Source organism: Ictalurus furcatus, chromosome 3 (assembly GCF_023375685.1).
Source record: "Ictalurus furcatus strain D&B chromosome 3, Billie_1.0, whole genome shotgun sequence".
NCBI lineage: Eukaryota > Metazoa > Chordata > Actinopteri > Siluriformes > Ictaluridae > Ictalurus > Ictalurus furcatus.
Window position 1 is genome coordinate 10177815 of NC_071257.1, and position 27094 is coordinate 10204908.

Consider the following 27094-nt stretch of genomic DNA (forward strand, 5'->3'; position numbering starts at 1 on the left):
GACTCAGGCATTGCAAAGCTGCCACTGTTGGGCTTTTGAGCAAGACTCTGCCCTCCCTGGTCCAGGGATGCAGTTTCAATGCCCTGACCAAAACTCCCTAATACTGTAAGCTGGAATATGCTTAAACACACAAAAAACAATCTCCCTGTACCGTTCTTGTGTACATTGGTGGTGCTTGAATATTTATGAACCCTTTAGAATTTTCTATATTTCTGCATAAGTATGACCTAAAACATCATCAGATTTTCACACAAGTACTAAAAGTAGATAAAGAGAACCCAATTAAACAAATGAGACACAAATATTATATTTGGTCACTTAGTTATTGAGGAAAATTATCCAATAGTACATATCTGTGAGTGGCAAAAGTATGTGAACCTTTGCTTTCAGTTTCTGGTGTGATCCCCTCATGCAGAAATAATTGCACCTACATGTGTCCAGTAACTGATGATTAGTCCTGCACATCAGCTTGGGGGAATTTTAGCCCATTCCTCAGTACAGAACAGCTTCAGCTCTGGGATATTGGTGTGTTTCCTCACATGAACTGCTTGCTTCATGTCCTTCCACAACATTTGAATTAAGGTCAGGACTATGACTTAACAATTCTAAAACATTAAATTTATTCTTCTTCTTCTTTAACCTTTCTTTGGTAGAACGACTTGTGTGCTTAGGGTCGTTGTCTTGCTACATGACCAAACTTCTCTTGAGATTCAGTTCATGGACAGATTTTCCCTTGAGGATTTACAGTAGGAGTATAGAGTATACAGTGGGGGAAATAAGTACTAAATGTGAATCAGTAAATATATTTCCAATCAGGCTATTCACATGAAATTTTCAGCAGACATCAGTATTAACTCAAGAAATCTGGAAATATAAAGAATTCACAACATTAAGTCCAGAAATAAAGTTATGTGTAATAAAGTGGAATGAGACACAAAAAAAGTATTGAACACACAGTATTGAAAAAACAGTTCTCCAAGGCAAGGAACCAGTTGAAATCCATAAGTAATTATACCTCCGATCTGTGCAAATTGATATCAGCTGGGTTAGTAAATTGATGGTCTATAAAAAGGCTTTTCGTTACCAAGAAACATCTCGTGAAGCAAAGAGCTCTCCCAAGTCCTTCACAACCTTATTGTTAACCTTAACCTTATCATCTGACTTGAATAATGATACTGCATCTTTATTGGTCACATATATGTTACAGCACAGTGAAATTCTTTTCTTCGCATATCCCGGCATGTTAGGAGGGTGGGGTCAGAGCGCAAGGTCATGATACAGCGCCCCTGGAGCAGAGAGGGTCAAAGGCCTTGCTCAAGGGTCCAACAGTGGCAGCTTGGCAGTTCTGGGGCTTGAACCCCCGACCTTCCGATCAGTAACCCAGAGCCTTAACCACTAAGCCACCACTGCCCACTCCAATTGAATCCAATAGAATGGGCCAAAATCATACCTGCATACTGCGGCCAATTAATTTCTTCATACAGGAAGCGTCTTGAAGCTGTCATTACAAACAAAGACTTCTCCACTAAGTATTAGATAAATTTCAGTTGGCGTGTTCAGTACTTTTTTCCTGTGTCATTTCTCTTTATTACACATAACTTCATTTATGGACTTTAATGTTTGGATTTCTTGAGTTAACACAAAAGTCTGGTGAAAATTTTTATGTGAATAGCTTCATTGGAAATATATTTACTTAAAAAAATGTTGATGCGTCCAATACTTATTTCCCCCACTGTAATTCAGAATTAATTGTTCCATCAATGATGGTAAGCCGTCTTAACCCAGATGCAGCAAAACAGGCCCGAACCATAAAACTACCACAAGCATGTTTCACAGATGGCATAAGGTGCTTATGCTGGAATGCAGTGTTTTCCTTTCTTCAAAAATAGCACTTTTCATTTAAACCAAAATGTTCTATTTTCGTTTTATCCATCCACAAAACATTGTTCCTTTAGCTTTCTGGCTTGTCCACATGATCTTTAGCAAACTGCAGATGGGCAGCCATGTTATTTTTGGAGAGCAGTGCCTTTCTTCTTGCAGCCCTGCTACAAACACCATTGTTCAGTTTTCTCCTGATTTTTGACTCAACTTTTGATGAGAGAAAGGCCGTTAGTTGCTTAGAAGTTACCTTGGGTTCCATTGTGACCTTGTGGACTATTACATGTCTTGCTCTTTGAGTGATCTTTGTTACTTGGTGTGTGTTGCCAAGATCAGACTTGGATAGATTCCTGTTCTTTAAATAAAACAGGGTGCTCTCTCATACCTGATTGTCATTGCATTCATTGAAAACACCTGACTCTAATCTTCACTTTCAAATTAACTGCTAATCATAGAGGTTCACATACTTTTGCTACTAACAGATATGTAATATTGGATAATTTTCCTTAATAAATAAATGACGAGTATAATATTTTTGTCTCATTTGTTCAATTGGGTTCTCTTTGTCTACTTTTAGGAGTTCTGATGATGTTTAGGTCATACTTCTGCAGATATATAGACAATTCTAAAGAGTTCACAAACTTTCAAGCACCACTGTAAATGATAATGATTCTTAAATGCTACCTTCTTATTTTTTCATAGTATATCTTTTGATGCCAATACTTTTAGCAAATTGTCTATCAATGTACAGTGGGATGCCATATCAACATATTATCTTTGTAATTTTTCCATGCTCTCTTTATTTTCTTTGCTTTCATGAATTCACTCCCTTTTTCGGCCTATGCATATACACTAAGGCTGTGGAGCACATGGGACCTGAAGCCAGTGAGAGAAATAACCTTTCCCAAGTCCAACAAGCCTATAGTAAGGTACGCTGTGCATATAGACCATGTTGCAACATACTGCTGGTTTTCATACGTCAAATACTGATACATGTGGTTTAATTCTGTAGCTTAAATAAATAAAGTAGCAGAACTTTTCATACTATTGCACACCTTAAGTACAAACAAATAATTACAAAGAAATGCATTCTACAGCAAAATGCCATGTAGTGTGTTGGCCCACCCTTTTATTTATCTGCATGACTTTATGCATTGTTTTGCTGCTATATGATTGGCTTTCCTATTAAGGTGTATGTATGTGTATTTTGCTATACACTGAAGACATTTGGGTTTGAAATCAGAAGATGAAAGAGATGATGGATCAGAATTTCAGCCTGTCATTTCCTGATATTTACGTCTAGATGTATTAATCAACTTAGAACATGACACCTTTGGTGGCAAACCACCCTCTTTTTTAGGTGATAAAAGTGCTGGAACAAACAGTCTTAAGGTAAATTAAAGTAAATAACACAATAACTTCCTTGCAATAAATGCATCAAGTTGGTGACCCACTGACATCACCAAACCATTCCATTATTCTTTTGTTATGCTTTTCTGGGCTTGTACTGCAGCTTCTTTAGGTTATTAATTTTGTGTTCATTAATTCGTTTTCCCTTCAGTCACCTACTCAAGACCTGCAATGTATGCTAAATTGGGTTAAGGTCTGGTGATTGACTTGGCCAGTCTGAAACCTTCCCCTGATGAAGTCATTTGTCATGCTGGCAGTGTGTTTTTTACTATCATGAGTTACACCATTCAAAAATATGTAATCAAAAAGATTAGTGATTCTGTCCCAGAAGCAGTCATGCAAGCCCAAGCCATGACACTACCTTCAAAGTGTTTGACCACTAAGCTTGTATGTTTTGGGTCATGAGCAGATCATTTCTCTCTCCACACTTTAGCCTTTCCATCACTTGGTAACGGTTAATCTTGGTTCCAGAACATTTATAGCTCATCTCAGTATTTATTTGTGAATTACAACCCGTCTTCTCTGCCTTGTGGAGGTTGTTGGTGATAAACACTGTGTTGTTTTTTGAGATTTTCTTCTCAGCTCTCACAGTGTTTCGGTCATCTGCTGTTGTTTTCCTTGGCTGATCTATTCCATGTCTGCTCATTAGTACACCAGTGGTTTCTTTCTTTTTTGGTGCATTCCAAATTGTATTCCCTATTCAAAATAGCTTGCTTTCTCCCATAGAAGCTCATGTTGGTTTATCCTTTTTTAATAACAAATGCAGTCTTCACAGGCGAAACCCAGGTCTCAAACCCAGAGTAGCTTTTCAGAGCTTAAACATACAATTTTGACCTCAATCCCAAATGTCTTCAGTGTATAGCAAAAACAAAAGAACCGGCCTTGCTGTTCCAATACTTTCAGAGGGGACTGTATATATGGCCATATATATGTATATATTGTTATATGTATATTATATATACTGTATATATTGCCGAGTACAGGTGCATCTCAAAAAATTTGAATATTGTGGAAAGTTCTTTTTTTTCTGTACTTTAATTCTAAAAGTGGAACTTTCATATATTCTACATTCATTACACATAAAGTGAAATATTCCAAGCCTTTTTTTTTTGTTTTAATCTTGATGATTATGGCTTACAGCTCATGGAAATCAAAAATCCAGTATCTAAAAATATTAGAATAAAGAATTTATAATACAGAAATGTCGACCTTCTGAAAAGTATGTTCATTTATGCACTCAGTACTTGATTGGGGCTCCTTTTACATGAATTACTGCAACAATGCGGCATGGCATGAAGGCAGTCAGCCTGGTGTTTTCAGAAAGTCGATATTTCTGTATTATAAATACTTTAGTTAAATGTTTTGAGATACTGGATTTTTGATTTCCATGAGCTGTAAGCCGTAATTAACAAGATTAAAACAAAAAAGGCTTGAAATATTTCACTTTATGTGTAATGAATGTAGAATATATGAAAGTTCCACTTTTTTAATTAAATTACGGAAAAAAAATTTACTTTTCCATGATATTCTAATTTTTGATGCACCTATGGACACCTGACGACAAATCACACCCATATGTGCTTTTTGTGCTTGTTGAACAAGAGTGGAATGTGGCTGTGGGGATTTGCCCATTCAGCCACAAAAATATTAGTGAGATCCGGCACTTATGTCAGATGAGGAGACCTGGCATGCAGTAGGCATTCCAGTTCATCCCAAAGGTATTCAGTGGGGTTGAGTTCAAATTTTTCCACACCAACCTTCCACCTTTGTGCTAACAGTTTGGACGTGTTGGTCAGGTGTCCACATACATTTGGTCAGATAGTGTGTGTGTGTAATAGATAGATATACACACAGATATACATATATGCTCTCACCGTCCACTTTAATAGGAACACCTGTACACCTGCTCATCCTGCTTTATGTAGTTATCAATCACTCAATCATGGGGTAGCAGCACAATGCATAAAATCATGCAGATACAGGTCAAAAGCTTTAGTTAATTTCACATCAAACATCAGAATAAAGAAAAAGTGTAATCTCTGTGACTTATACCGTGGCATGGTTGTTGGTACCAGAAGGGCTGGTTTGAGTGTTTCAGAAACTGCTGATCTCCTGGGATTTTCACACACAACATTCTCTAGAATTTACACAATTTGGTGTGAAAAACAAAAAACATTGAGTGAATGACAGTTCTGTGGGTGGAAACGCCTTGTTGATAATGGACAGATTCGAGCTGCCAGGAAGGATATAGTAACTCAAGTAATCACTCTTTACAACTGTGGTGAACAAAAAAGCATCTCAACAGGCACAACAGGAATCTGAGGTTACAGTGGACACAGGCTCACCAAAACTGAACAATTGAAGATCAGATAAGTCCATTTTTTTCTGAGTCTGTGTCCATTATAGCCTCAGATTCCTGTACTTGGCTGACAGGAGTGGAACCTGATGTGGTCTTCTGTTGTTGCAGCCCAACCACCTAAAGTTTGATGTGTTGTGCATTCTGAGATTCTTTTCTGCTCACCACAGTTGTAAAGAGTGCTTATTTAAGTTACTATAGACCCCCTGTTAGCATATCTATCTATCTATCTATCTATCTATTAATCGATCGATCGATCGATAGATAGATACAGTATCTCACGAAAGTATCACTTTCGTGATACACCCCTCACATTTTTGTAAATATTTGATTATATCTTTTCATGTGACAACACTGAAGAAATGACACTTTCCTACAATGTAAAGTAGTGAGTATACAGCTTGTGTAACAGTGTTAATTTGCTGTCCACTCAAAATAACTCAACACACAGCCATTAATGTCTAAATCGCTGGCAACAAAAGTGACCCCCCTAAGTGAAAATGTCCAAATTGGGCCCAGTTAGCCATTTTCCCTCCCCGGTGTCATGTGACTTGTTAGTGTTACAAGGTCTCAGGTGTGAACGGAGAGCAGGTGTGTTAAATTTGGTGTCATCGCTCTCACACACCCTCATACTGGTCACTGGAAGTTCAACATGGCACCTCATGGCAAAGAACTCTCTGAGGATCTGAAAAAAAGAATTGTTGCTCTACATAAAGATGGCCTAGGCTATAAGAAGATTGCCAAGACCTTGACACTGAGCTGCAGCACGGTGGCCAAGACCATACAGCGGTTTAACAGGATAGGTTCCACTCAGAACAGGCCTCCCCATGGTCGACCAAAGAAGTTGAGTGCACGTACTCAGCATCATATCCAGAGGTTGTCTTCGGGAAATAGACATATGAGTGCTGCCACCATTGCTGCAGAGGTTGAAGGGGTGGGGGGTCAGCCTGTCAGTGCTCAGACCATACGCCGCACACTGCATCAAATTGGTCTGCATGGCTGTCATCCCAGAAGGAAGCCTCTTCTAAAGATGATGCACAAGAAAGCCCGCAAACAGTTTGCTGAAGACAAGCAGACTAAGGACATGGATTACTGGAACCATGTCCTGTGGTCTGATGAAACCAAGATAAACTTATTTGGTTCAGATGGTGTCAAGCATGTGTGGTGGCAACCAGGTGAGGAGTACAAAGACAAGTGTGTCTTGCTACAATGTAAATGCATGAGTGCTGCCGGCACTGGGGAGCTTCAGTTCACTGAGGGAACCATGAATGCCAACATGTACTGTGACATACTGAAGCAGAGCATGAACCCCTCCCTTCGGAGAAGCATGATAACGACCCCAAACACACCTCCAAGATGACCACTGCCTTGCTAAAGGAGCTGAGGGTGAAGGTGATGGACTGGCCAAGCATGTCTCCAGACCTAAACCCTATTGAGCATCTGTGGGGCATCCTCAAACTGAAGGTGGAGGAGCACAAGGTCTCTAACATCCACCAGCTCCGTGATGTCATCATGGAGGAGTGGAAGAGGACTCCAGTGGCAACCTGTGAAGCTCTGGTGAACTCCATGCCCAAGGCAGTGCTGGAAAATAATGGTGGCCACACAAAATATTGACACTTTGGGCCCAATTTGGACATTTTCACTTACTTTTGTTGCCAGCGGTTTAGACATTAATGGCTGTGTGTTGAGTTATTTTGAGGGGACAGCAAATTTACACTGTTACACAAGCTGTACACTCACATTGTAGCAAAGTGTCATTTCTTCAGTGTTGTCACATGAAATGATATAGTCAAATATTTACAAAAATATGAGGGGTGTACTCACTTTTGTGAGATACTGTAGATAGATATCCAAGTAAACCAAGTATCTCTTTTTTAGATAGATAGTTTAAAACAACTTGTGCTTTGTGACATGTTCAATTATTATGCTAGGGTAAATTGTGACCTTAAAGGGATGCATGTGATCAGCAACAATATTCAGATAACTCTGCTGACCTGCTTATTTTCAGTCTTACTTTCTCATGTGATGGACACCACCTGTACACAACAAACTGTGAGGGCACAGTGATTGCTTGGTGTCGACGGGATCAGCAGCGCATGAAGCTGCCCATGTTCTATTCATTCTTGAGCACCTATGCTGCAGGCTGAAAGAGTGGCAACTACATTCTTCTACAACCTTCAAAAACCTCTGCAAACCCCACTACCTTAGAATGATAAGAGGCTTGCATGCACCAGACTTAAAGACTTATCCCTCAAGGCTTGAAAATCCTCCCTTTGGAGTGGCATGTTTGCTAAAAGTGAATGCACTGTAAGAAGAGTGTTATGTATCTGTTGATGAAGATAGGGGAACATGTGTTTGTGGAAAATAATGAAGGCCTTGGACCACTGGTTCTTTCCTCATGCTTTTTAGTATAATTCTGTTTCTTGTTTATCATGTATGCATCTTTTATTTTATTTGCTTTGTTTTTGGTTGTTGCAGTTTTATTTGTAGTGTGTTTTCACTCCATGTCATACTTTGTGTATTTTGTAGTGTTTTATTTTGTAATTTGACAATCCTGGCTCTATCTGAATACCCAACATCTAAGAGTCATTTACCTTTGAAGCTAAAATAAATTTCTTTTTCCTAAAGCTCATGTACTCGCACCAGCTGTACCAGCAGCCTTGGACTGTGTCTGTCTCCAAGTTACTGGATGAATTTACAGATAGCATACAGAATCATTATTTTTCTGTAGTGCAGCAGAAAAATTAAAAGCAGAAGGTGCATACCTGTTACGGAAAAAAAGAGGGCCACCTTCAGGCACAGAAAAGAATACCAGAGATGGTAATAGAGAAATATACTTCCTCTCTTTAAAAGTGGAGTCTGTGTGGTTTTCTGTTATAAGGAGTCTTATCGAGTCGAGTCTTATTGAGTCTTATACCAGTGAAGGAAATAAGCAGTCTGTTCATTGTAGCATTTTGGGGATCATATAGTAGCCAGACTGTTAAAGCTGGTGTGTTTTGATAGTATAAAAATAGCAACATAAATGACATAAAACAATTGAAATTACCTTTCTCTTGACTCTTGGAAGGATTTGGGAGCCATTTCTTACTAAGTAATGAGCACATTTTTAGTTTCTCATAAAGGAAAAGTTAGCTGTCCATTCCTCTTAAGAACCCTTACAGTTTTTGTTCCCTTGTTATGCTACCCTTGGGCTGAATTTCTATGCCATTCCTGTATACTTCAACTTAGAATAAAGGGGATAATTATTGCCATTTACAATATCTTTGACTTGTTTGCTTGTAAATATTTGAATATAAATACCAATACATGTATTTAAGAATCTTTAATAGCTTGTGGTATGCTTTTGTCTGATGAGTTGGAGCCTATTGCGAGCTCATTTCAGAAATGCACTCTGATTTGTGATAAAGACCTACTTACCTTAATCTGGGACTCATCTGCTGCACTCACTGTAATAAGTGTGGCCTTCATAAAGATCTCAGTCAATTTAACTGGATGGTGCAGTTCCAAATCAAGCATTTGGGAAGCCCAGTGATGTCAACGGTGATGTAAAACTAAGCAGCGAAGCCTCTTCAGCCTCCATGCTCCATGTGAGTAAAGAAAGCTCTTTTTACTCTTTTGAACATTGGCAATGGGAAGGGACTGTTAAAAGACATTTAATAATCCTCCAAAGTAAAATATACCCCAATCACAGACTGCAGGCTTTAGCATCCTATGTCAACCCGTTTCTTAGTCACAGTACTACCTACTCGGTGCAGCCATTAGTGTGGTCCAGTTGTCTTGTGGTACTCCACACATCTGTCATCTTTCAGATACCTGCCCAGCCAGCATGGCTTGATGTGTGCCAGCTGGTTTCCACATGGTCATGGGGTCTGATATATGGGCTGTTACCGGGGCCCAGTTGGGCTACAGAGAAAACAATATGTATGAGCTACAAGTGGGCATCTCAGGAAGTCTACACATATTGGGCTCACTCGGGCCCTTAACGGGTTTGTTTCAGTACTCTGTCTTAGACTTATTCGCTTCTCTTCAGTACTCCAGAAGTAGATGAATCTACTTTTAATGTTAATTATATCACATTACAATGATTATCTAAAATTCTTATTAGGATTTCAGCCCTTCAGACTTGAATCCCTAAATATAGCTGCAAGCTGCAATTACCGATAATTGCTGCTTGCAGCTATATTTAGGGGTTCAAGTCTGAAGGGCTGAAATCCTAATAAGAATTTTAGATAATCATTGTAATGTGATATAATTAACATTATATTAAGGGCACTAAAGGACTTGAACCCCGAGGTTCAAGTCCTTTAGTGCCCTTAAAGATGTTAAACAATATTTAATATTGTGCAATTCTATAAGCACCTAAATCGAAGAAAAGCAAAGATATTTTTATGAAATATTAGCCTTCATTAAGCTTGTCTAATAGCTGCTGAACATTGATGGACCAATAGTGGACATGTTTTTCAAGATTCACAATTGTCTTCATATACACTGATTGGACCTTAGACAAGGACAATTCTTGCAAGATTTATTTATCAAGTCTATTGGACCAATAGTTCCACATTTAGTGCCAATTTCATGTTTTGTTCTGTTATAGCACCACCAACTGGTCACATTCAGCAATTTTTTTTACAGCTCTCCTCAGATCGAGCACATAAGTATCTCAAGTTTGGTGAAAATATCTCATTCCGTTTACGTTTTTACTATATAACTAATGTGGCCAAGTCCACTACCTTTACTTTTGGCATGCCGTCGACACGTAAAATCAAAACTTCAACTTTTTAAAAATAATTATTTATAAATACTCTCCAGAGAATCTTGCAGCACTTGGTCCGTTGATATTGAGCAAAAAACCTACAGCTAGTTCGCAAAAGTAGGTTTTTAAAATATATGAAACGATAGCTTGATTATCTGAAATAGTAACTATTTCAGATAATCGAGCTATCGTTTCATATATATTACTTGTGTTTTTTTTGAAAACACTGATTTATATACAACCGTTAACACCTACTAAAATCATGATAGTGCCACCTAGTGGCCGATTTTTTTTTTTGCACAAACTTCTTAAACCGAGTGTCAAATAGATCCACCAAGTTTCGTTCCGATCGGCCAATGTTAACCTTGTCTAATAGCTGCTGAAAAATTATTGGCTGATGGCAGCCATGTGAGAAAAAGACATTGTGTGCAAATTTTGAAGCAAATCAGATCAATGGTTCCATAATTACAGCCAATTTCATTTATTTATTTATTTATTTATTTTTTGGTATAATAGCAACACCATGTAGCAAAGCCAGGCAAATTTTTTGGGCCACCTTACATTGACCTTATACATATGCATGCCAGGTTTGGAGAATATACCTAATTTCGTTAGGTAGTTATAGTAATTTAGGTAAAAGTGGGAACACCTAATTTTGCTACCAGATGAACAAAACGAATATCTCAGATTTCATTACCGCCTATAAAAATTTTCCACTATCTTGGATTTTTTTGTAAAACCTACTTTTGCAAACTAGTCCTAGGTGTTTCGGCCGATCGGGACCAAACTAGTGCCAAATGAATCTATGGAATCTCACTATCAAAAGTTATCAAAAAAAAGTTTGAACTTTCGACTTGAGGTATCTACGGTATGCAAAAACACAGGAAGTAGGCTTGCCCACTTTTATTTAAATGGCTATAACTCTAAATCAGAATGAGATATTACCAAACTTGAGATATGTATGAGTTCAATCTGACGACAGTTCTAAAAAAAAATACTGATTGTAATCAGTTTTTGATGCTACAACAGAACAAAATATGAAATTGGTAGTAAATGTGAAACCATCAGTCCAATAGCCTTGATGAATAAATCTTGCAAGAATTGTCTTTGTGCAAGGTCTTGAAAAACATGGACGGCATTGGTCGATGATCGAAGCTCAATGAAGGCCAATATTTCTTAAAATTATCTTGGTTTTTCTTTGATTTAGGTGCTTATAGGATTGCACGATATTAAGTAATATCTTTTAACATCTTTAAGGGCCCTAAACAGCTTGAACCCCGATAATTGCTGCTTGCAACTATATTTAGAGGTTCAAGCCCGAAGGGCTGAAATCTTATTGTAATGTGCAAGGTCCAAATACCATATACGAGGACAATTTGAAATCTTGAAAACCATGGCCTCCATTTGGTCGAGCAATGTTCAGCAGCTATTAGACAAGCTTAATGAAGGCTGGTATTTCTTAAAATTAGTGCAGACCAAACTGTAAGCCCTAGAGAGCTGAAAGGGAAGATAGTACCCCAGAGTACTACAGCGTGGCAAAGTTTCGGCCAGATGCTGGCGCTATAGTGAGCATGTTTAGAAAAATGGCCATAACTTTTGAACAATTTGTCACAGACTCAAGTGAATTATATCTATGGAATCCTTGGGACCAGACGAACAAAACTCTATATCCGATTTCATTTCGGATGATAACAAATTTCTGCCATCTTGGGTTTATTTGTAAATCCTACTTTTGCAAACTAGTCCTAGGAAGTAACACTGGAAGTAAGCGTGGCCACTTTTACATAAATGGCTATAACTCTTGAATGAAATGATATACCTTCTTCAAATTTGACATGCTTATGTTTGAGTACAATCTTTGGTGGGTCAGAAACGTTGGCTCAGTTTTGCCACATGGTGGTGCTATAATACCAAAAAACATGTAATTTGCTGTAACTATGGAACCATTGATCCGATTGACTTCAAAATATGCATACTGTGTCTTTGTCTCAGTTGCCATCACGGTCTATGAGAACTTTCATGTGTGTTGAAAACCATGGCCACCATCGGCCAATCAAATTTCAGTAGCTATTAGACAAGGTTACCAATGGCTGACCGTAACGAAACATGGTGGGCCTATTTGACTCTTGGTCTAAGAGGTTTGTGCAAAGTTGTAAAGAAATCGGCCACTAGTTGGCGCTATCACGATTTTTGTTGGTGTTAACGGTTGTATATAATGCAGTGTTTTGAACAAACATAACTAATATGTATCAAATGTATCAAACCTTCTCATTCTAAACATATTTGCTGCAAGAACCATTGGTGTCTGTCAAACCATTTAGTAAATATTTCAAATAATGTTAAAAACCTACTTTTGTAAATTAGGTTTTTTGCTCAAGTGAAATAAAACTATTGCAGGACAATACTTTGGACATGTTCGATCAATTACCCCGAATTTCATATTTTGTTCTATTATAGCGCCACTAACTCACTAAGTAAGTCTCACTTAGTGGATCTCATGTTGTATTTTGAAAAATAAACTGGATTTTTGCTTCTCTCATCTATCTTGTTCGTGGCTTCATTTGATCAGTAATTTGGAGATTATTGTTTGACTAACTAGAGGAAATTCAGCAACCTAGTCGTTTTAGATATGACACAACATTACAAAAAATTTGATACATTCTAGTAGAGCCTCTGTTGAGATACAAAAATAAAGATGTGTGTGAGAGAAAGAGCACACACACGTGTGTGTGTGTGTTGTCAGTGTCATACAGTCATGTGAAAAAACTTAATACACCCCATGAAAATGGTTGGCTTTTTTGACATATTTAGACAAGCAAACATTTGATCCTCTTTGAAACCGTGCATATTTCATGGTTTCATGGTTATTAAAGATTATTACAGGTTTTATCAAGCGATGCAGGACACTCAAACAAAAGAAGAAATGATCCAGTTATTGGTCCCAAAGAGCTGTCAGGAAACGTTATTCCATGTGGCTTATTATAATCCTATGGTGGGGCATATAAGTCATGACAAAGAACTGAACTGTCTCATGGCGTTTTCTATTGACCGGGCATTTGCGGCGATGATTGCTGGTGGTGTGTGCGAGGTCGTGAATGTCAGCTGGTGAATTCGCTGGCCACCCCAAAGGCATCACTGTGCCCACTTCCATTAATCAAGGTTCTTTTCAAAAGAATTTATATGGACCTTGTCGGGCCATTGTAATTGAGATAAGTGGCTCGAACCCCTATTATTTGCAGTACTAAAGGTCGTACAAGCCCTTCAGCAACTTATATGTCGTCAGAGAAAATTGGGAGGAGGGACCTTCAAAGAGCAAGAGTGAAATTCAGTATATTTTTGACCTGAGGGCAAAACTCCACACATTGGGGCAAATACCACTTGAGAATTTGCTACAGGTGCAAGAACGTCAAACCCAGCTGAGTAATACAGGTGCTCGGCTATGTGAGTTTTCACAGGGAGATAATTGCTCGTATTATTACCCATATCGAGCTTCAAATTACCCGCAAAGTGGAAAGGGCCAGTAGAGGCCATGCTTGATATGGATGTAATTGAGCAGCTCCACAGTGACTGTTCCAGTCCAGTGGTCCCAGTTCCCAAGGCAGACGGTTCAGTCTGGTTCTGTGTGGACTTTAGAATAGTCAATGCTGTGTCTAAATTTGACATATATCCAATGCCCCACATTGATGAAGGTCAGGCGCAGTTCACTTTTATTAAACATGAGATTTGACAAAGGGATATTGGCATATCCCGTTGATTCCAATATCTCATGGCCTTTTCCACTTTATTTGGTTTACACCAATTTGTGATACTTCCTTTTATTCATTCCAATGACTCATGGACAGAATCCTCCATCTGCACACTATGTACTGTGCTTCCTATCTGGATGACATTATTACTTATAGTAATGACTGACATGTTCAGCATTTGAGGGCTGTCCTGAGATCCTTGAGACACGTGGCACTCACAGCAAACCCAAAGAATTGTGCAACTGATGGGTAGAAGCACGGTATTCGGGCTTCTACTTTTCTCTCCCCTTTCTTTTGCAGACTGACACATCATGGCTGGGAGCCATGTTGTCCCAGGTGGTGGAGGGAAATTTTGTATGGTCACATTATGGGAGGTCCTCTATTATAATATGTTGATTGCATCTATGTACTATGGAATATTTCATAATTAGAGCCATGCAATAACCAGTTTTTGCTGTTTTTAATATAGCCACAAAGGCTAAATTTAAGGTGGGCTTTCTCCAGAACTTGACAGTAAAATTGGGTGGGTTTTCTCCAAAGATGGACAGCACAATAGGCTCAAATTTAGTATGGTCACACTCTCGGAGGTCCCTTACTATATTATGCTGATGTTTATAATATAGCAATATAGTAATGTTTAAGGGGGGCTTTCTCCAAAACTTGACGGTCAAATGGGCTCAAATCTAGTATGGTCACACTATGGAATGTCCTCTACTATTCTCTGCTGATTGCGTCTATGAACTATGGACTATTTCATAATTAGAGCGAATAAAAATCTCACCCAAATATTGACAAAATGGTCTGAATCAAATTTGGGAACAGGACTGGATCATACTGTTCTAAATACACCTCTAAACTACAGAAGGTAATATAATAGTTATATAGATTTACCATATAATATATACATTATATTAGTTTAATATTTGGCTTTAATAATAATATTAGGGCTGCAACTATTGATTATATTAATAATCAATTAGTTGGCCGATAATTTTTTTCTCTTGATTAATCGATTAATTGTATGGGGGCAAACTTTCAGTACCATTTTTTTGTTTATTTAAAATACAATCCACAAACTGAGTGTTGCAAATATAAACTTCAGACTAAAACTTCATTCATTCATTCATTCATTCCTATATAAGATTCATTTAGGACTGTCATTTAATTTTGTGAATCCATAAAAAATATATAAATATATTAGTATTTATGCATACAGCATCTCACAAAAGTGAGTACACCCCTCACATTTTTATAAATATTTAATTATGTCTTTTCATGTGACAACACTGAAGAAATTACACTTTGCTACAATGTAAAGTAGTGAGTGTACAGCTTGTGTAACAGTGTAAATTTGCTGTCCCCTCAAAATAACTCAACACACAGCCATTAATGTCTAAACCGCTGGCAACAAAAGTGAGTACATCCCTAAGTGAAAATGTCCAAATTGTGCCCAGAGTGTCAATATTTTGTGTGGCCACCATTATTTTCCAGCACTGCCTTAACCCTCTTGGGCATGGAGTTCACCAGAGCCTCACAGGTTGCCACTGGAGTCCTCTTCCACTCCTCCATGACGACATCACGGAGCTGGTGGATGTTAGAGACCTTGTGCTCCTCCACCTTCCATTTGAGGATAACCCACAGATGCTCAATAGGGTTTAGGTCTGGAGACATGCTTATCCAGTCCATCACCTTCACCCTCAGCTTCTTTAGCAAGGCAGTGGTCGTCTTGGAGGTGTGTTTGGGGTCGTTATCATGCTTCTCCGAAGGGAGGGGATCATGCTCTGCTTCAGTATGTCACAGTACATGTTGGCATCCATGGTTCCCTCAATGAGCTGTAGCTCCCCAGTGCCGGCAGCACTCATGCAGCCCCAGACCATGACACTCCCACCACCATGCTTGACTGTAGGCAAGACACACTTGTCTTTGTACTCCTCACCTGGTTGCCACCACACACGCTTGACACCATCTGAACCAAATAAGTTTATCTTGGTCCCCTCAGACCACAGGACATGGTTCCAGTAATCCATGTCCTTAGTCTGCGTGTCTTCAGCAGACTGTTTGCGGGCTTTCTTGTGCATCATCTTTAGAAGCGGCTTCCTTCTGGGACGACAGCCATGCAGACCAATTTGATGCAGTGTGTGGCATATGGTCTGAGCACTGACACGCTGACCCCCCACCCCTTCAACCTCTGCAGCAATGCTGGCAGCACTCTCATGTCTATTTCCCGAAGACAACCTCTGGATATGACGCTGAGCACATGCACTCAACATTTCTGATTGACCATGGTGAGGCCTGTTCTGAGTGGAACCTGTCCTGTTAAACCGCTGTATGGTCTTGGCCACTGTGCTGCAGCTCAGTGTCAGGGTCTTGGCAATCTTCTTATAGCCTAGGCCATCTTTATGTAGAGCAACAATTCTTTTTTTTCCAAATCCTCAGAGAGTTCTTTGCCATGAGGTGCCATGTTGAACTTCCAGTGATCAGTATGAGGGAGTGTGAGAGCGATGACACCAAATTTAACACACCTGCTCCCGGTTCACACCTGAGACCTTGTAACACTAACAAGTCACATGACACCGGGGAGGGAAAATGGCTAATTGGGCCCAATTTGAACATTTTCACTTAGGGGTGTACTCACTTTTGTTGCCAGTGGTTTAGACATTACTGGCTGTGTGTTGACTTATTTTGAGGAGACAGCAAATTTACACTGTTACACAAGCTGTACACTCACTACTTTACATTGTAGCAAAGTATCATTTCTTCAGTGTTGTCACATGAAAAGATATAATCAAATATTTACAAAAATATGTGGGGTGTACTCACTTTTGTGAGATACTGTATATCTTTATATGATATATAGATATATATGATACTATTATATATTATATAATAGTATATATGCATTACTTTTTATAGATGCACAAAAAGTACTGAATTAATTACAGTCTTAAATTAATAATAAAAACTCACTTTCAGTGCATCTTGTGGTTTCTGTTACTCACTGTCTTTAGAAATATTGTTTTACTTGTGTTTACTTTTGAGCATAGTGTTTTAATTAGACATTACCGGTCTTACTTGCGTTCCCACTGTGTATCAGCGCATCTACACCACGCGTGAGGAGCAACACGGCCTCATTACTAACACATCACCTCCGTTATAATAAACAACAGAATTTACAGTGATACAGCATATAATGACAATAAACTTAAATTAAACTACACCTTTTAAGCAACTTGCGACAGCATCGTTGTCGTGCTTCCGTGCTAAAAACTCCGCTTTATAAAGTTAGATCTTCTCCGCAGTGTTTAATATAAAATCCCCCCTGCCTTAGAGGACTTGGTGGTCACACACGTCTTCCTCAGTCAATTGATGATTTCGCCTCCGTCTGATGGCGACTGAGGTCATGTTAGGAATAAAAGTTAACAGTGACATAAACAGTGAACTGAAGAAAGTTATTGTCAGTGACTCTGGGTATTCTGGCTAGTGGTGTCGCATAACGTGTGTGAGACGTCATGCGCCACTGACAAGGAAGCGGCTTATACTTCTGGTTAGTAAAAAATCCTCTAGTGTTCCATTTGAGATGATATTACCATTCTAAAATTCATATACTAGATGGTAAAGTACACAGTCCATAGTGTAAGTGGATAGTACGTCATTTGGGATGCAAGTTTAGTATTTACTCTAAAAAAGAGTGTTTTCAGAAGAGAAGTAACGTAGTGAATAAATGTACCCCATAGCACACGCAGACCAAATAATCGATAATGAGATTCCCTGACAACGATTTTCATAATCGATTATTATCGATTTTATTGATTAGTGGTTGCAGCTCTAAATATTATTATATTAGTTTATTATTATTATTATTATTATTATTATTATTATTAATAATAATAATAATAATAAACTTATAAATTAAACTTAATTTAAATTTATAAATTTAAAAATAAACTTATAAATTATTATTATTAATAATAATAATAATAATAATAATAATAATAATAATAATTAAAGGTGAAAGCAGCATTTTTCGGGCCAAGCAGCCAGACTTGGTGAGCTGCACATTCACAGACATGCTACAAATGTTACCTAAGCAATCACAGGAAACCAGAGCTATAACTATAGGAAAAGTGATTCAAGAATGATTTGTAGTTTCATTGTATTGCCAGTCCATTATGGGAGAACGATTTTGAAAATCAGAGTTCCTTACTTTCCTTTTGTTTAGACAGGCCTCAAGATGATGTGAGCCAAATTTGGTAAATATTGGACAAAATTTGTAGGACTAGCAAAAAAAACTGATTGATGTCATAGGTGCGTTGAACTCATCTTGACCCAGGGAATTCAGAGATGCCTTTTAAATTTTGGACGCACAGTTCAAAAGTTATGATCCTAAATGTACTTCCTAATTAGGCCCAAATTTGACCCTATGGTTGCACTAGAGCGTTGGCAGCACTTGTCCCAAATTTGGTCACAAATGTTCCATAGACCATCCGTAATCAGTGCCAAACTTTTTACCAGACGGTTCTATGGACTGCCATAGGCACCCTAGCCAGAAGAATAAGCAGAATAATAATAATAATAATAATAATAATAATAATAATAATAATAATAATAATAAAACAACACAGAATAACAATAGGGTACCTATACACATTCGGTCCTTGGCCCCCTAATAATAATAATATTATAATAATAATAATAATAATAATAATAATAATAATAATAATAATTATTATTATTATTATAAATAATAATAATAATAATAATAATAATAATAATAATAATAATAATAAAAAGTAGGTGCACATTATTACACTTTCTATGCTGCATATTGGCCAAAATAATATTCAACCCCAGACACTTTCAGACAGCAGCTTTATTACCCTGAGAAACTGTAGTCTATTTAAGATCATATTTAATAATAAATTGCAATACAATTTTCAAATATTTAAACTGCAATAAATGAATGCACTCTAAAATTATGAGCAATGCATACCTTAGAGTTAAGTTAATAAACAGATTAATTAGACTGCATATGTCAGTAAAAAAATTTTTACATGTCAGTAAAACAAACAAACAAACAAAACTCCACACATTTTGAACCCAGCTGCATGACCCTTTTGGCTTCCCATACTCGCTGCTCCGCCTTGCGTACATTTGTCTGATACAGAAACACCAAGTGTCTGATGTGGAGAGAACAGTACGAGCTTTATCGTAAATTGCTAGTTTAGCAAGATAAACGAGTTAGTAATACGATATTAGTAACTAACGCTAGCGTGCTACATACAGACTAGTTAATATTTTATATTAGATTTAGTGCTTTATTGCATAACCTACTGGAGCATTACATAACCAAATTTATACCAACCTTTACGGTGTTTTGTTTTACTGATCATTGAGGCTGCTTCCACAATCATGGAGAAGATAATAAATTGCAAAATGGAAGATCTGGAAGATTATTACGGCTTGCTTGGTTGCGATGAGTTCTCAACGGTAGGATTTCTGGTTTTGTTACGTCAGACCTAGACGAAGCATTACTAAAATCCTCTGCCCTGTTATTACCCTCGACTGATTACCGAGTGGTAATTTTCGAGGTACGCATTAGCGGACTAAAAATTTGTATTACGGTTGTAACCAAGTAACAGTAGGCTACGTTATTCAGAATGAACGAATAATGTATTCGTTTTTTTTCTTTAGAAAGCTTCGCATGGTTCTGTCATTTGGTTAAGACTTGCGGTGTGCGTTGCGTTGGCGTTGCTAAGCTATGCTTAATGGTAGCTAGCTAGCTGGCTAATTAGTTAGGTTTCACACATTAGTTCACAGTTACACAGTTCAGGGAAGTAAAATGTAGTGGCTGACACACAAAACCTATAATGTTTGGTTATGCCACACAGCCACAGTCATTAATTGTTGTAAATAAAACTACTGCTGCGTTCTGTATAAGCGGCAGCTGGGAAGTGCAAGGAAAGACTTCAATACTGAGCTCTGATTTGAATGAAGTGCAGCAAAGCGCTAACGTTAATCAGTGAAGCTCATTTTTTAAAATGAGCATTTTTGTTTTAACTACAGAGCTTACCAGAGGTAGTGGTTTATGACCAAAAAGAAGCCAATTGAATCAATGAACGCAAGCTGTCCAGTCCTGAGGCAACCCCAAACCATAACATTTCCACCACCCACTGTGCTTCACTGTGCTTCACTGTGCTGTTGGTATGAGGTGCTTCTCCTGAAAAGCTGTCTTTGGTCTTCACCAAACATGTCTGTTGTTACTGTGGCCAAACAACTCTATATTTGATTTGTCTGTCCATAGCACATTATTCCAAAAGGCCTGGTCTTTGCCTATATGCTCACTGGAAAACTAGTCTTGAAAATACTTTTTCCTGGCATGCCTCCCCCGCAGGTCTAATTTGTGCAATCTCTGATTGTAGAAGCATGCAATTTGACACCAACAGTTACAAGACTTACTAGCAGATCCTGTGGTGAAATTATGGGGTCCTTGGAGACTTCTTTTTGCATCAGACAGTCTGTTCTTTGCTGGGATGGACGGTCCTTGACAAATTGTCAGTTGTTTGAAATGTGCCATTTGTAGATTATTTTCCTTACAGTGGATTGATGTATTTCAAATAATTTGGAGATCTTTTTAAATCCCTTGCCAGCCTCATCGGCATCCACAACTTTTTTTTTGATGGCCTTACAGAACTCTTTAGATCTTGCCACAACATATAAGCTGCGTTTACATGGACAACAATAATCCACTCTTAACCCGATTAAGACCATACTTTGATTAAGAAACTACCATCTAAACAGCAATTTTTACTTACCTTAATCTAATTAAGGTCATACTCGAATTAAGCTCTAATCGAATTAAGACAGGTGGAGTACTCCTATTTTAGTCGCATTGTGGACGTGTATTACAGACATGTAAACACCTTAATCACATTATGAACATCGTGTGAGAGTTTTCACCACATTTTGCGACAGGACACGATCACTCACGGCAGTTCTACATTTTACGGCGAACGAGAGAGTTTGGCTGCGTCTCAAACCGCATACTTGTCTACTATAGGCCTGTAGTGGGGAAAAATACATCTCGGCTACTATATAGACGGTAAGTACGCGGTTTGAGCCGCAGCCCACGGCTTCAAGCAGTTGTCTATTACCACGTATAGCATGACAAATAATTAACGGCACTTAAAGCGTTCGTAAAAAAATTAAATAAAAACACCCAAAACTGTATACCATACCATAATGAAGACGAACTGTATGTTGATGCGTGAAATTCTGGAGGGACGTCGGATGGCGTGGCGCGGTGACGTAATGACACGGGCTGTTAATCTAATTATGTTCTATAACATGTAAAACAGGAACATGACAGGAGTATTCTACAAGCGAGTCATGTGAACACCTTAATCAAATTATTGTCTTAATCAGAGTAAGGTCAATAATTAGATTACTGCTGTCCATGTAAATGTAGTCATTCACACACCTCAGTAGCAAAAGGAACACTAGATATGACAGGTATAATTAAGACAGGTTCCACATGCACTCCCTAAGCAGGTTCTAATCTCTGGCACTCAATCTTGAACACCTGATTCTAATTTTATGGATTTGAATGTGTGATAAATGTAGGGGTGTACTTACTTTTTCAATGTGACTGATCTGTTTTTTTGTTAATTTTAATTGTGAAAAGTGAAAATTACACTATTTCCAAGAGGATCAAATATTTGCTTGTCCAAATGTGTAAGAAATATAATTTCCATAGGGTGTACTTATTTTTTCACATGACAGTGTGTAAATAAAATTAATTTCACCACATATCACATCACATATCAACACAAAAAACAACACAGCATACATACAGACATTGTGCTTTTACATCATGTGCATATAAAGAAATAAATAAAAAAAGAGAAAGAATAACATCAGTAAATCACAAGCAAAACCTGACATCAGCATCAGTTCGTCCACTTACAGTTCTAATTGGTTTTGAAGATAATTTATGAAAGGACGCCACATGACTGTGAACTTAGACCCTTGAATTTTTCCAAACTCAGGAATTGTAAAATATCTCAGGCCCACTGTTTAAAAGAAGGGGGAAAGGACTGTTTCCAATTAAACAAAATCAGACGCCTTGCCAACAGAGAAGTAAAGGCTATACAGTCCGATTCACTTTCTGACAAAGTGGTTTTTTCACACACAATACCAAAGATGGCCGTTAAAGGATTTGCAAAAAATCGTTACTAAATATTCTTATTATAATAAGTATGCCGAATAAAAATAGTAGTGCTTTTCAAGCACCACTAATAATAAGAAGTATGCACAAGAACAATAGTAGTGCTTTTCAAGCACCACTAATAATTTATTAGTGGTGCTTGAAAAGCACTACTATTGTTATTCGACATACTTATTAGTGGTGCTTGAAAAGCACTACTATTGTTCTTGTGCATACTTATTATTATTATCATTATTATTATTATTATAAGTATGCACAAGAACAATAGTAGTGCTTTTCAAGCACCACTAATTATAATAAGCTTGCACAAGAAAAGCACTACTATTGTTCTCTTGCATGCTTATTTTTAGTGGCGCTTGAAAAGCACTACTGTTCTCTTGCATACCTATTATTATTAGTGGTGCTTGAAAAGCACTACTGTTGTTCTCTTGCATACTTATTATTATTAGTGGTGCTTGAAAAGCACTACTATTCTCTTGCGTACTTATTATTATTATTATTATTAGTGGTGCTTGAAAAGCACTACTATTGTTCTCTTGCATACTTATTATTATTATTATTATTATTAGTGGTGCTTGAAAAGCACTACTATTGTTCTCTTGCATACTTATTATTATTATTATTAGTGGGGGGCGCATGGTGGCTTAGTGGTTCGCCTCACACCTCCAGGGTCCGGGTTCGATTCCCGCCGGGGCCATGTGTGTGCGGAGTTTGCATGTTCTCCCCGTGCTGCGGGGGTTTCCTCCGGGTACTCCGGTTTCCTCCCCCAGTCCAAAGACATGCATGGAAGGCTGATTGGCGTGTCTAAAGTGTCCGTAGTGTATGAATGGGCGTGAGTGTGTATGTGATTGTGCCCTGCGATGGACTGGCAGCCTGTCTGCCCTGTCTGTCCCTGTACACCACTCACTGGTGTACTCCGATGCCCAATGCTCCCTGGGATTGGCTCCAGGTTCCCCCTCGACCCTGAAGAAGGAGTAAGCGGTAGAAGATGGATGGATTATTATTAGTGGTGCTTGAAAAGCACTACTATTGTTCTCTTGCATACTTATTATTATTATTATTATTATTATTATTATTATTATTATTATTATTATTAGTGGTGCTTGAAAAGCACTACTATTGTTCTCTTGCGTACTTATTATAATTATAATTATAATTATTCTTCTTCCACTTTTTTTCGGCACGTAACTAGTCCCGCACCGTTTGTCGGAGATCGACGGGTGAGATGTCAAATCGATCGGCTTATTGAGGAGAGGTGTGCTATGACTTTTATAAGCGATCGGAATGCTGGAATTCCCGCTACGGAAACTCAAAGTCAGAAAATTTCCCATAGACTTGCATTGAGTTGTGAAAGTATTGGCCCTCTAAACAGAAAGCTCTAAAAGTTTTACCTCCGTACACATTCGGCTCTAAAATCTATCGGCACACGATCTGTTCGGCTCTCAGAAGTATTGGCACCCTATCTGGCTGGCGCTCAAAAGTATTGGCACCCTGCACGGCCAGCTCTCAAAAGTACTGGCGCCCTTGACGGTCAGCTCTAAAAAGTATTGGCGCACTACACGGCCGGCTCTAACAATGCTGGCGCCCTATCTGTCTGGCTCTCGGAAGTATTGGCGCCCTATGCTGTCGGCTCTCGAATGTATTGGCGCCCGTCCCTGTTTCGCCACCACAAGCACCACTCATATTTTCTTCAGGAAATGTACCGCTCTAGTTATTATTATTATAATTAGTGGTTCTTGAAAAGCACTACTATTGTTCTCTTGCATACTTAATAATAATAATAATAATAATAATAATATTATTATAATTATCTTCTTCTTCCACTTTTTTTTCGGCGCATCTGTGGGGATCTCGTGTGGTGGAACAATAAAACTTGGACCTTGCTTTTCCTCACTCTCTGGTTCCGTGTGGTACTTTACTCTGCACGCGGGCAATTGGTTAAGTATACTTGATTTTGTAAATAACTTTTAATAGTAACTGTGTAGTGGTCAGAATTATAGCCCACACGGCCGGCTCTCAAAAGTATTGGCACCCTACACGGCCAGTATAGTGCTAACACATGCTAGCATGATGTTAAAACATGTTAGTATGATGCTAACACATGCTAGCCTGATGTTAAAACATGCTAAAACGTGTTAGCATCATGCTAAAACGTGCCAGCATGATGCTAACATGTGCTAGCATGATGCTAACAAATGTTAAAACATGCTAGCATGATGCTAAAACGTGCTAGCATGATGCTAAAACGTGCTAAAACATACTGATGCTAAAACATGCTAGCATGATGCTAAAACATGCGAGCATCATGATAAAAGCCTTAGCAACCTATCAGTCCCGCTCTCGAAAGTATTGGTGCCCTACGCTGTCGGCTCTCAAAAGTATTGGCGTCTGATCCGAATTTTGCCACGCAAGCACCACTCACATTTTCTTCAAGAAATGTACCGGTCTAGTTATTCTTCCACTTTTTTTTTCGGCGCGTAACTAGTCCTGCACCGTTTGTCGGAGATCGACGGGTGAGGTGTCAAATCGATCGGCTTATTGAGGAGAGGTGTGCTATGACTTTTGTAAGCGATCGGAATGCTGGAATTCCCGCCACGGAAGCTCAAAGTCGGAAAATTTCCCATAGACTTGCATTGGGTTGCGAAAGAATTGGCGCCCTACACAGCCAGCTCTAAAAGAATTGCCACCGGACTTAGTAGCAATTTTTTGTATTTTAGTAGCAATAATCTTTCCTTGTTCTTTCAGGCAAAGAATTGACTCAGTTTTCATTCAAGTTTGAATTGCATACTGAAAATTTCTTCCACAATCAAGAGAAACAATCAAATAAACTCTGGTCAAAAACTGTGTTGCTCCGTCTTACTTTCTTGCTTAAAAACCCTCGCCTATTCTTAAAGACAGTTCAGTAGAACAGAACAAAGCATTACAAAGTAGCAGGTGGTGACCTAACACATGTACATAAACAACATATGTAATACCTAAGCAAACATGTTCTACCTTTTCTTAATGCATAAACAATTTCAAATAATTTCTCAAGCATTTACGCTTTTAATGTCCAATCTTTTAGTTATTGCATAAAGAAATGCAACCAAATTAGCATTTTTGCTTAACGTCCCTTTTAAAGCCCAGTAGCCTGCTTGTGGCGCTGTTTTTTGTGGAAAACATGGAGCATGTAATAATGTTTTAGAAGATGAACTTCACCAACAATACTTCACAGAAGTAGAGATACTGTTGCACAAAATAGTGTAAAATCTAAATAGTTTAATTGGCACTTTCATGAGCAGTTTCTCCTAATAAATAAATAATTTTTAGTAGTAACAAAGTAGTGTGTTGTATTACTGACAGTGTTTGACAAGCAGTCTGTTTATAACATGTATTTTTTCATATCCATTAGACTGAACAAATTAGGGCAGAGTATAAAGTGAGAGCCCTGTCTTGCCACCCTGATAAACATCCGGAAAATCATGAAGCAGGTAAGCTCAAACAAATTACAATTAGCCTACTAGCCAACATGTAAAACAACATGTAAAATAGGCTATTTTGGTAAGCCTGTTTAGCTTTCAGATGTTGTTTATTTGGATTTTTAACATTTATTTTTTTTAAAATATTAAAGATTTTTATTGCATTACTTATATTTTTTTGTGCAGCCCAAGAGTTTCAAAAGTTACAACAGGCCAAAGATATTCTCACAGATGAGACTAAAAGAAGAAAATATGATTACTGGTTGAGAAGTAGCATCACTGTGCCATTCAGTGAATGGCAGTCCTTGAGTGACACAGTTAAAATCGTAAGTGCCATTTGTAACAGGATATTGTGATTGACTATTTCAGTTTCCATTTTCATTTTCACAGGAAAAGAAATATAAAGGGATTACAGTGAGATTAAATAAATACATAAACATGTGAATAAATACCTGATTTTTGTTGTCTATTTGATTATCTGATTTTGTGTTTCTTTAAATTTTTTAGTCAATGCATTGGGCCCTTAAAAGCAAAAAGGAGCCAATGCTAACAGCAAAAAAAGATATGCCTGAATTCCAAGCTGGTCAGTCAGAAACTCAAGTGCCAATAGAGGGGATATCATCTGACGAAGAACTTTCATCAAGTAATTTTTTACCATTACAGTTAAATTCTCAATCAATTAAAGCACAACAAAATGAATAGTAAAACTGTCATTTAATCCATACATGAAAATATGTATAAAAAATAAATAATAAGAAGAAAAATAAGAGTAATATAAATAAAATAAATAAATAATCTTAATACATACTATTGCTCCAATGTTCTCAGTTAAAGCATTTATGTTAACATGGTATTAAATGTCCACTGTCTCGTTACTGATAATGTAATCTCTGTTTCCCTCAGGTGATTATTGGCATCACAGATTTCGGTGTACAAGTGATACTCCTTCAATCCTCTTGAAAAAGTTTAGAAATTATCAAATATGAAGAAATATAGGCTCAGTATTTGTATTTGTGTATTAGTATTTGTGGTTTTGATATATATATATATATATATATATATATATATATATATATATATATATATATATATATATATATATATATATAAAGTAATTTTGTGAATTATTTCATATTGTGGAATAAAGCATGGCTATTGTCCTCACTCAGTGGAGAGATCATACTATATTTTCATAATCCACACTATAGAACGCTACAGAATATTGAGTTGGTATTACTAAAAATGCATAAGTTTGTTGTTTAGTCTAGA

The 27094-nt window shown here is 37.7% G+C and overlaps 2 protein-coding genes across 7 annotated transcripts in view; both read left to right on the forward strand.

The window, feature by feature from the left end:
• lyst (lysosomal trafficking regulator) overlaps positions 1-9719 on the forward strand; it is a 238577-nt gene extending 228858 nt beyond the window's left edge. For all 5 annotated transcript variants that reach the window (XM_053620709.1, XM_053620710.1, XM_053620711.1 and 2 more), the window contains 2 exons: positions 2736-2807; positions 7653-9719. In XM_053620709.1, the coding sequence (XP_053476684.1) occupies positions 2736-2807; positions 7653-7791 (211 nt within the window). In that variant the 3' untranslated portion in view covers positions 7792-9719. The remainder of the gene's footprint in view (positions 1-2735; positions 2808-7652) is intronic.
• A 9317-nt stretch (positions 9720-19036) lies between these two features.
• Positions 19037-26886, forward strand: dnajc12 (DnaJ (Hsp40) homolog, subfamily C, member 12). 2 transcript variants are annotated; one of them, XM_053620717.1, is made up of 5 exons: positions 19037-19630; positions 25773-25837; positions 26012-26151; positions 26333-26468; positions 26729-26886. In XM_053620717.1, exons 1-5 carry the CDS (start codon positions 19617-19619, stop codon positions 26809-26811), a joined length of 438 nt encoding a protein of 145 aa, XP_053476692.1. In that variant the 5' UTR covers positions 19037-19616; the 3' UTR covers positions 26812-26886. The 2 variants fall into 2 exon arrangements, with proteins under 2 accessions (XP_053476692.1, XP_053476691.1); XM_053620716.1 differs by having other exon boundaries at positions 19041-19630; positions 25759-25837; positions 26729-26874.
• The last annotated feature ends 208 nt before the right edge of the window (positions 26887-27094 follow it).

Coding starts and splice junctions, on each gene's coding strand:
- dnajc12 (XM_053620716.1), top strand. CDS start 19,553: ATGGAGAAGATAATAAATTGCAAAATGGAAGATCTGGAAGATTATTAC. Junction 25,838..26,011: donor TCCGGAAAATCATGAAGCAG/GTAAGCTCAAAC, acceptor TTTTTTGTGCAG/CCCAAGAGTTTCAAAAGTTA. Junction 26,152..26,332: donor TGAGTGACACAGTTAAAATC/GTAAGTGCCATT, acceptor TAAATTTTTTAG/TCAATGCATTGGGCCCTTAA.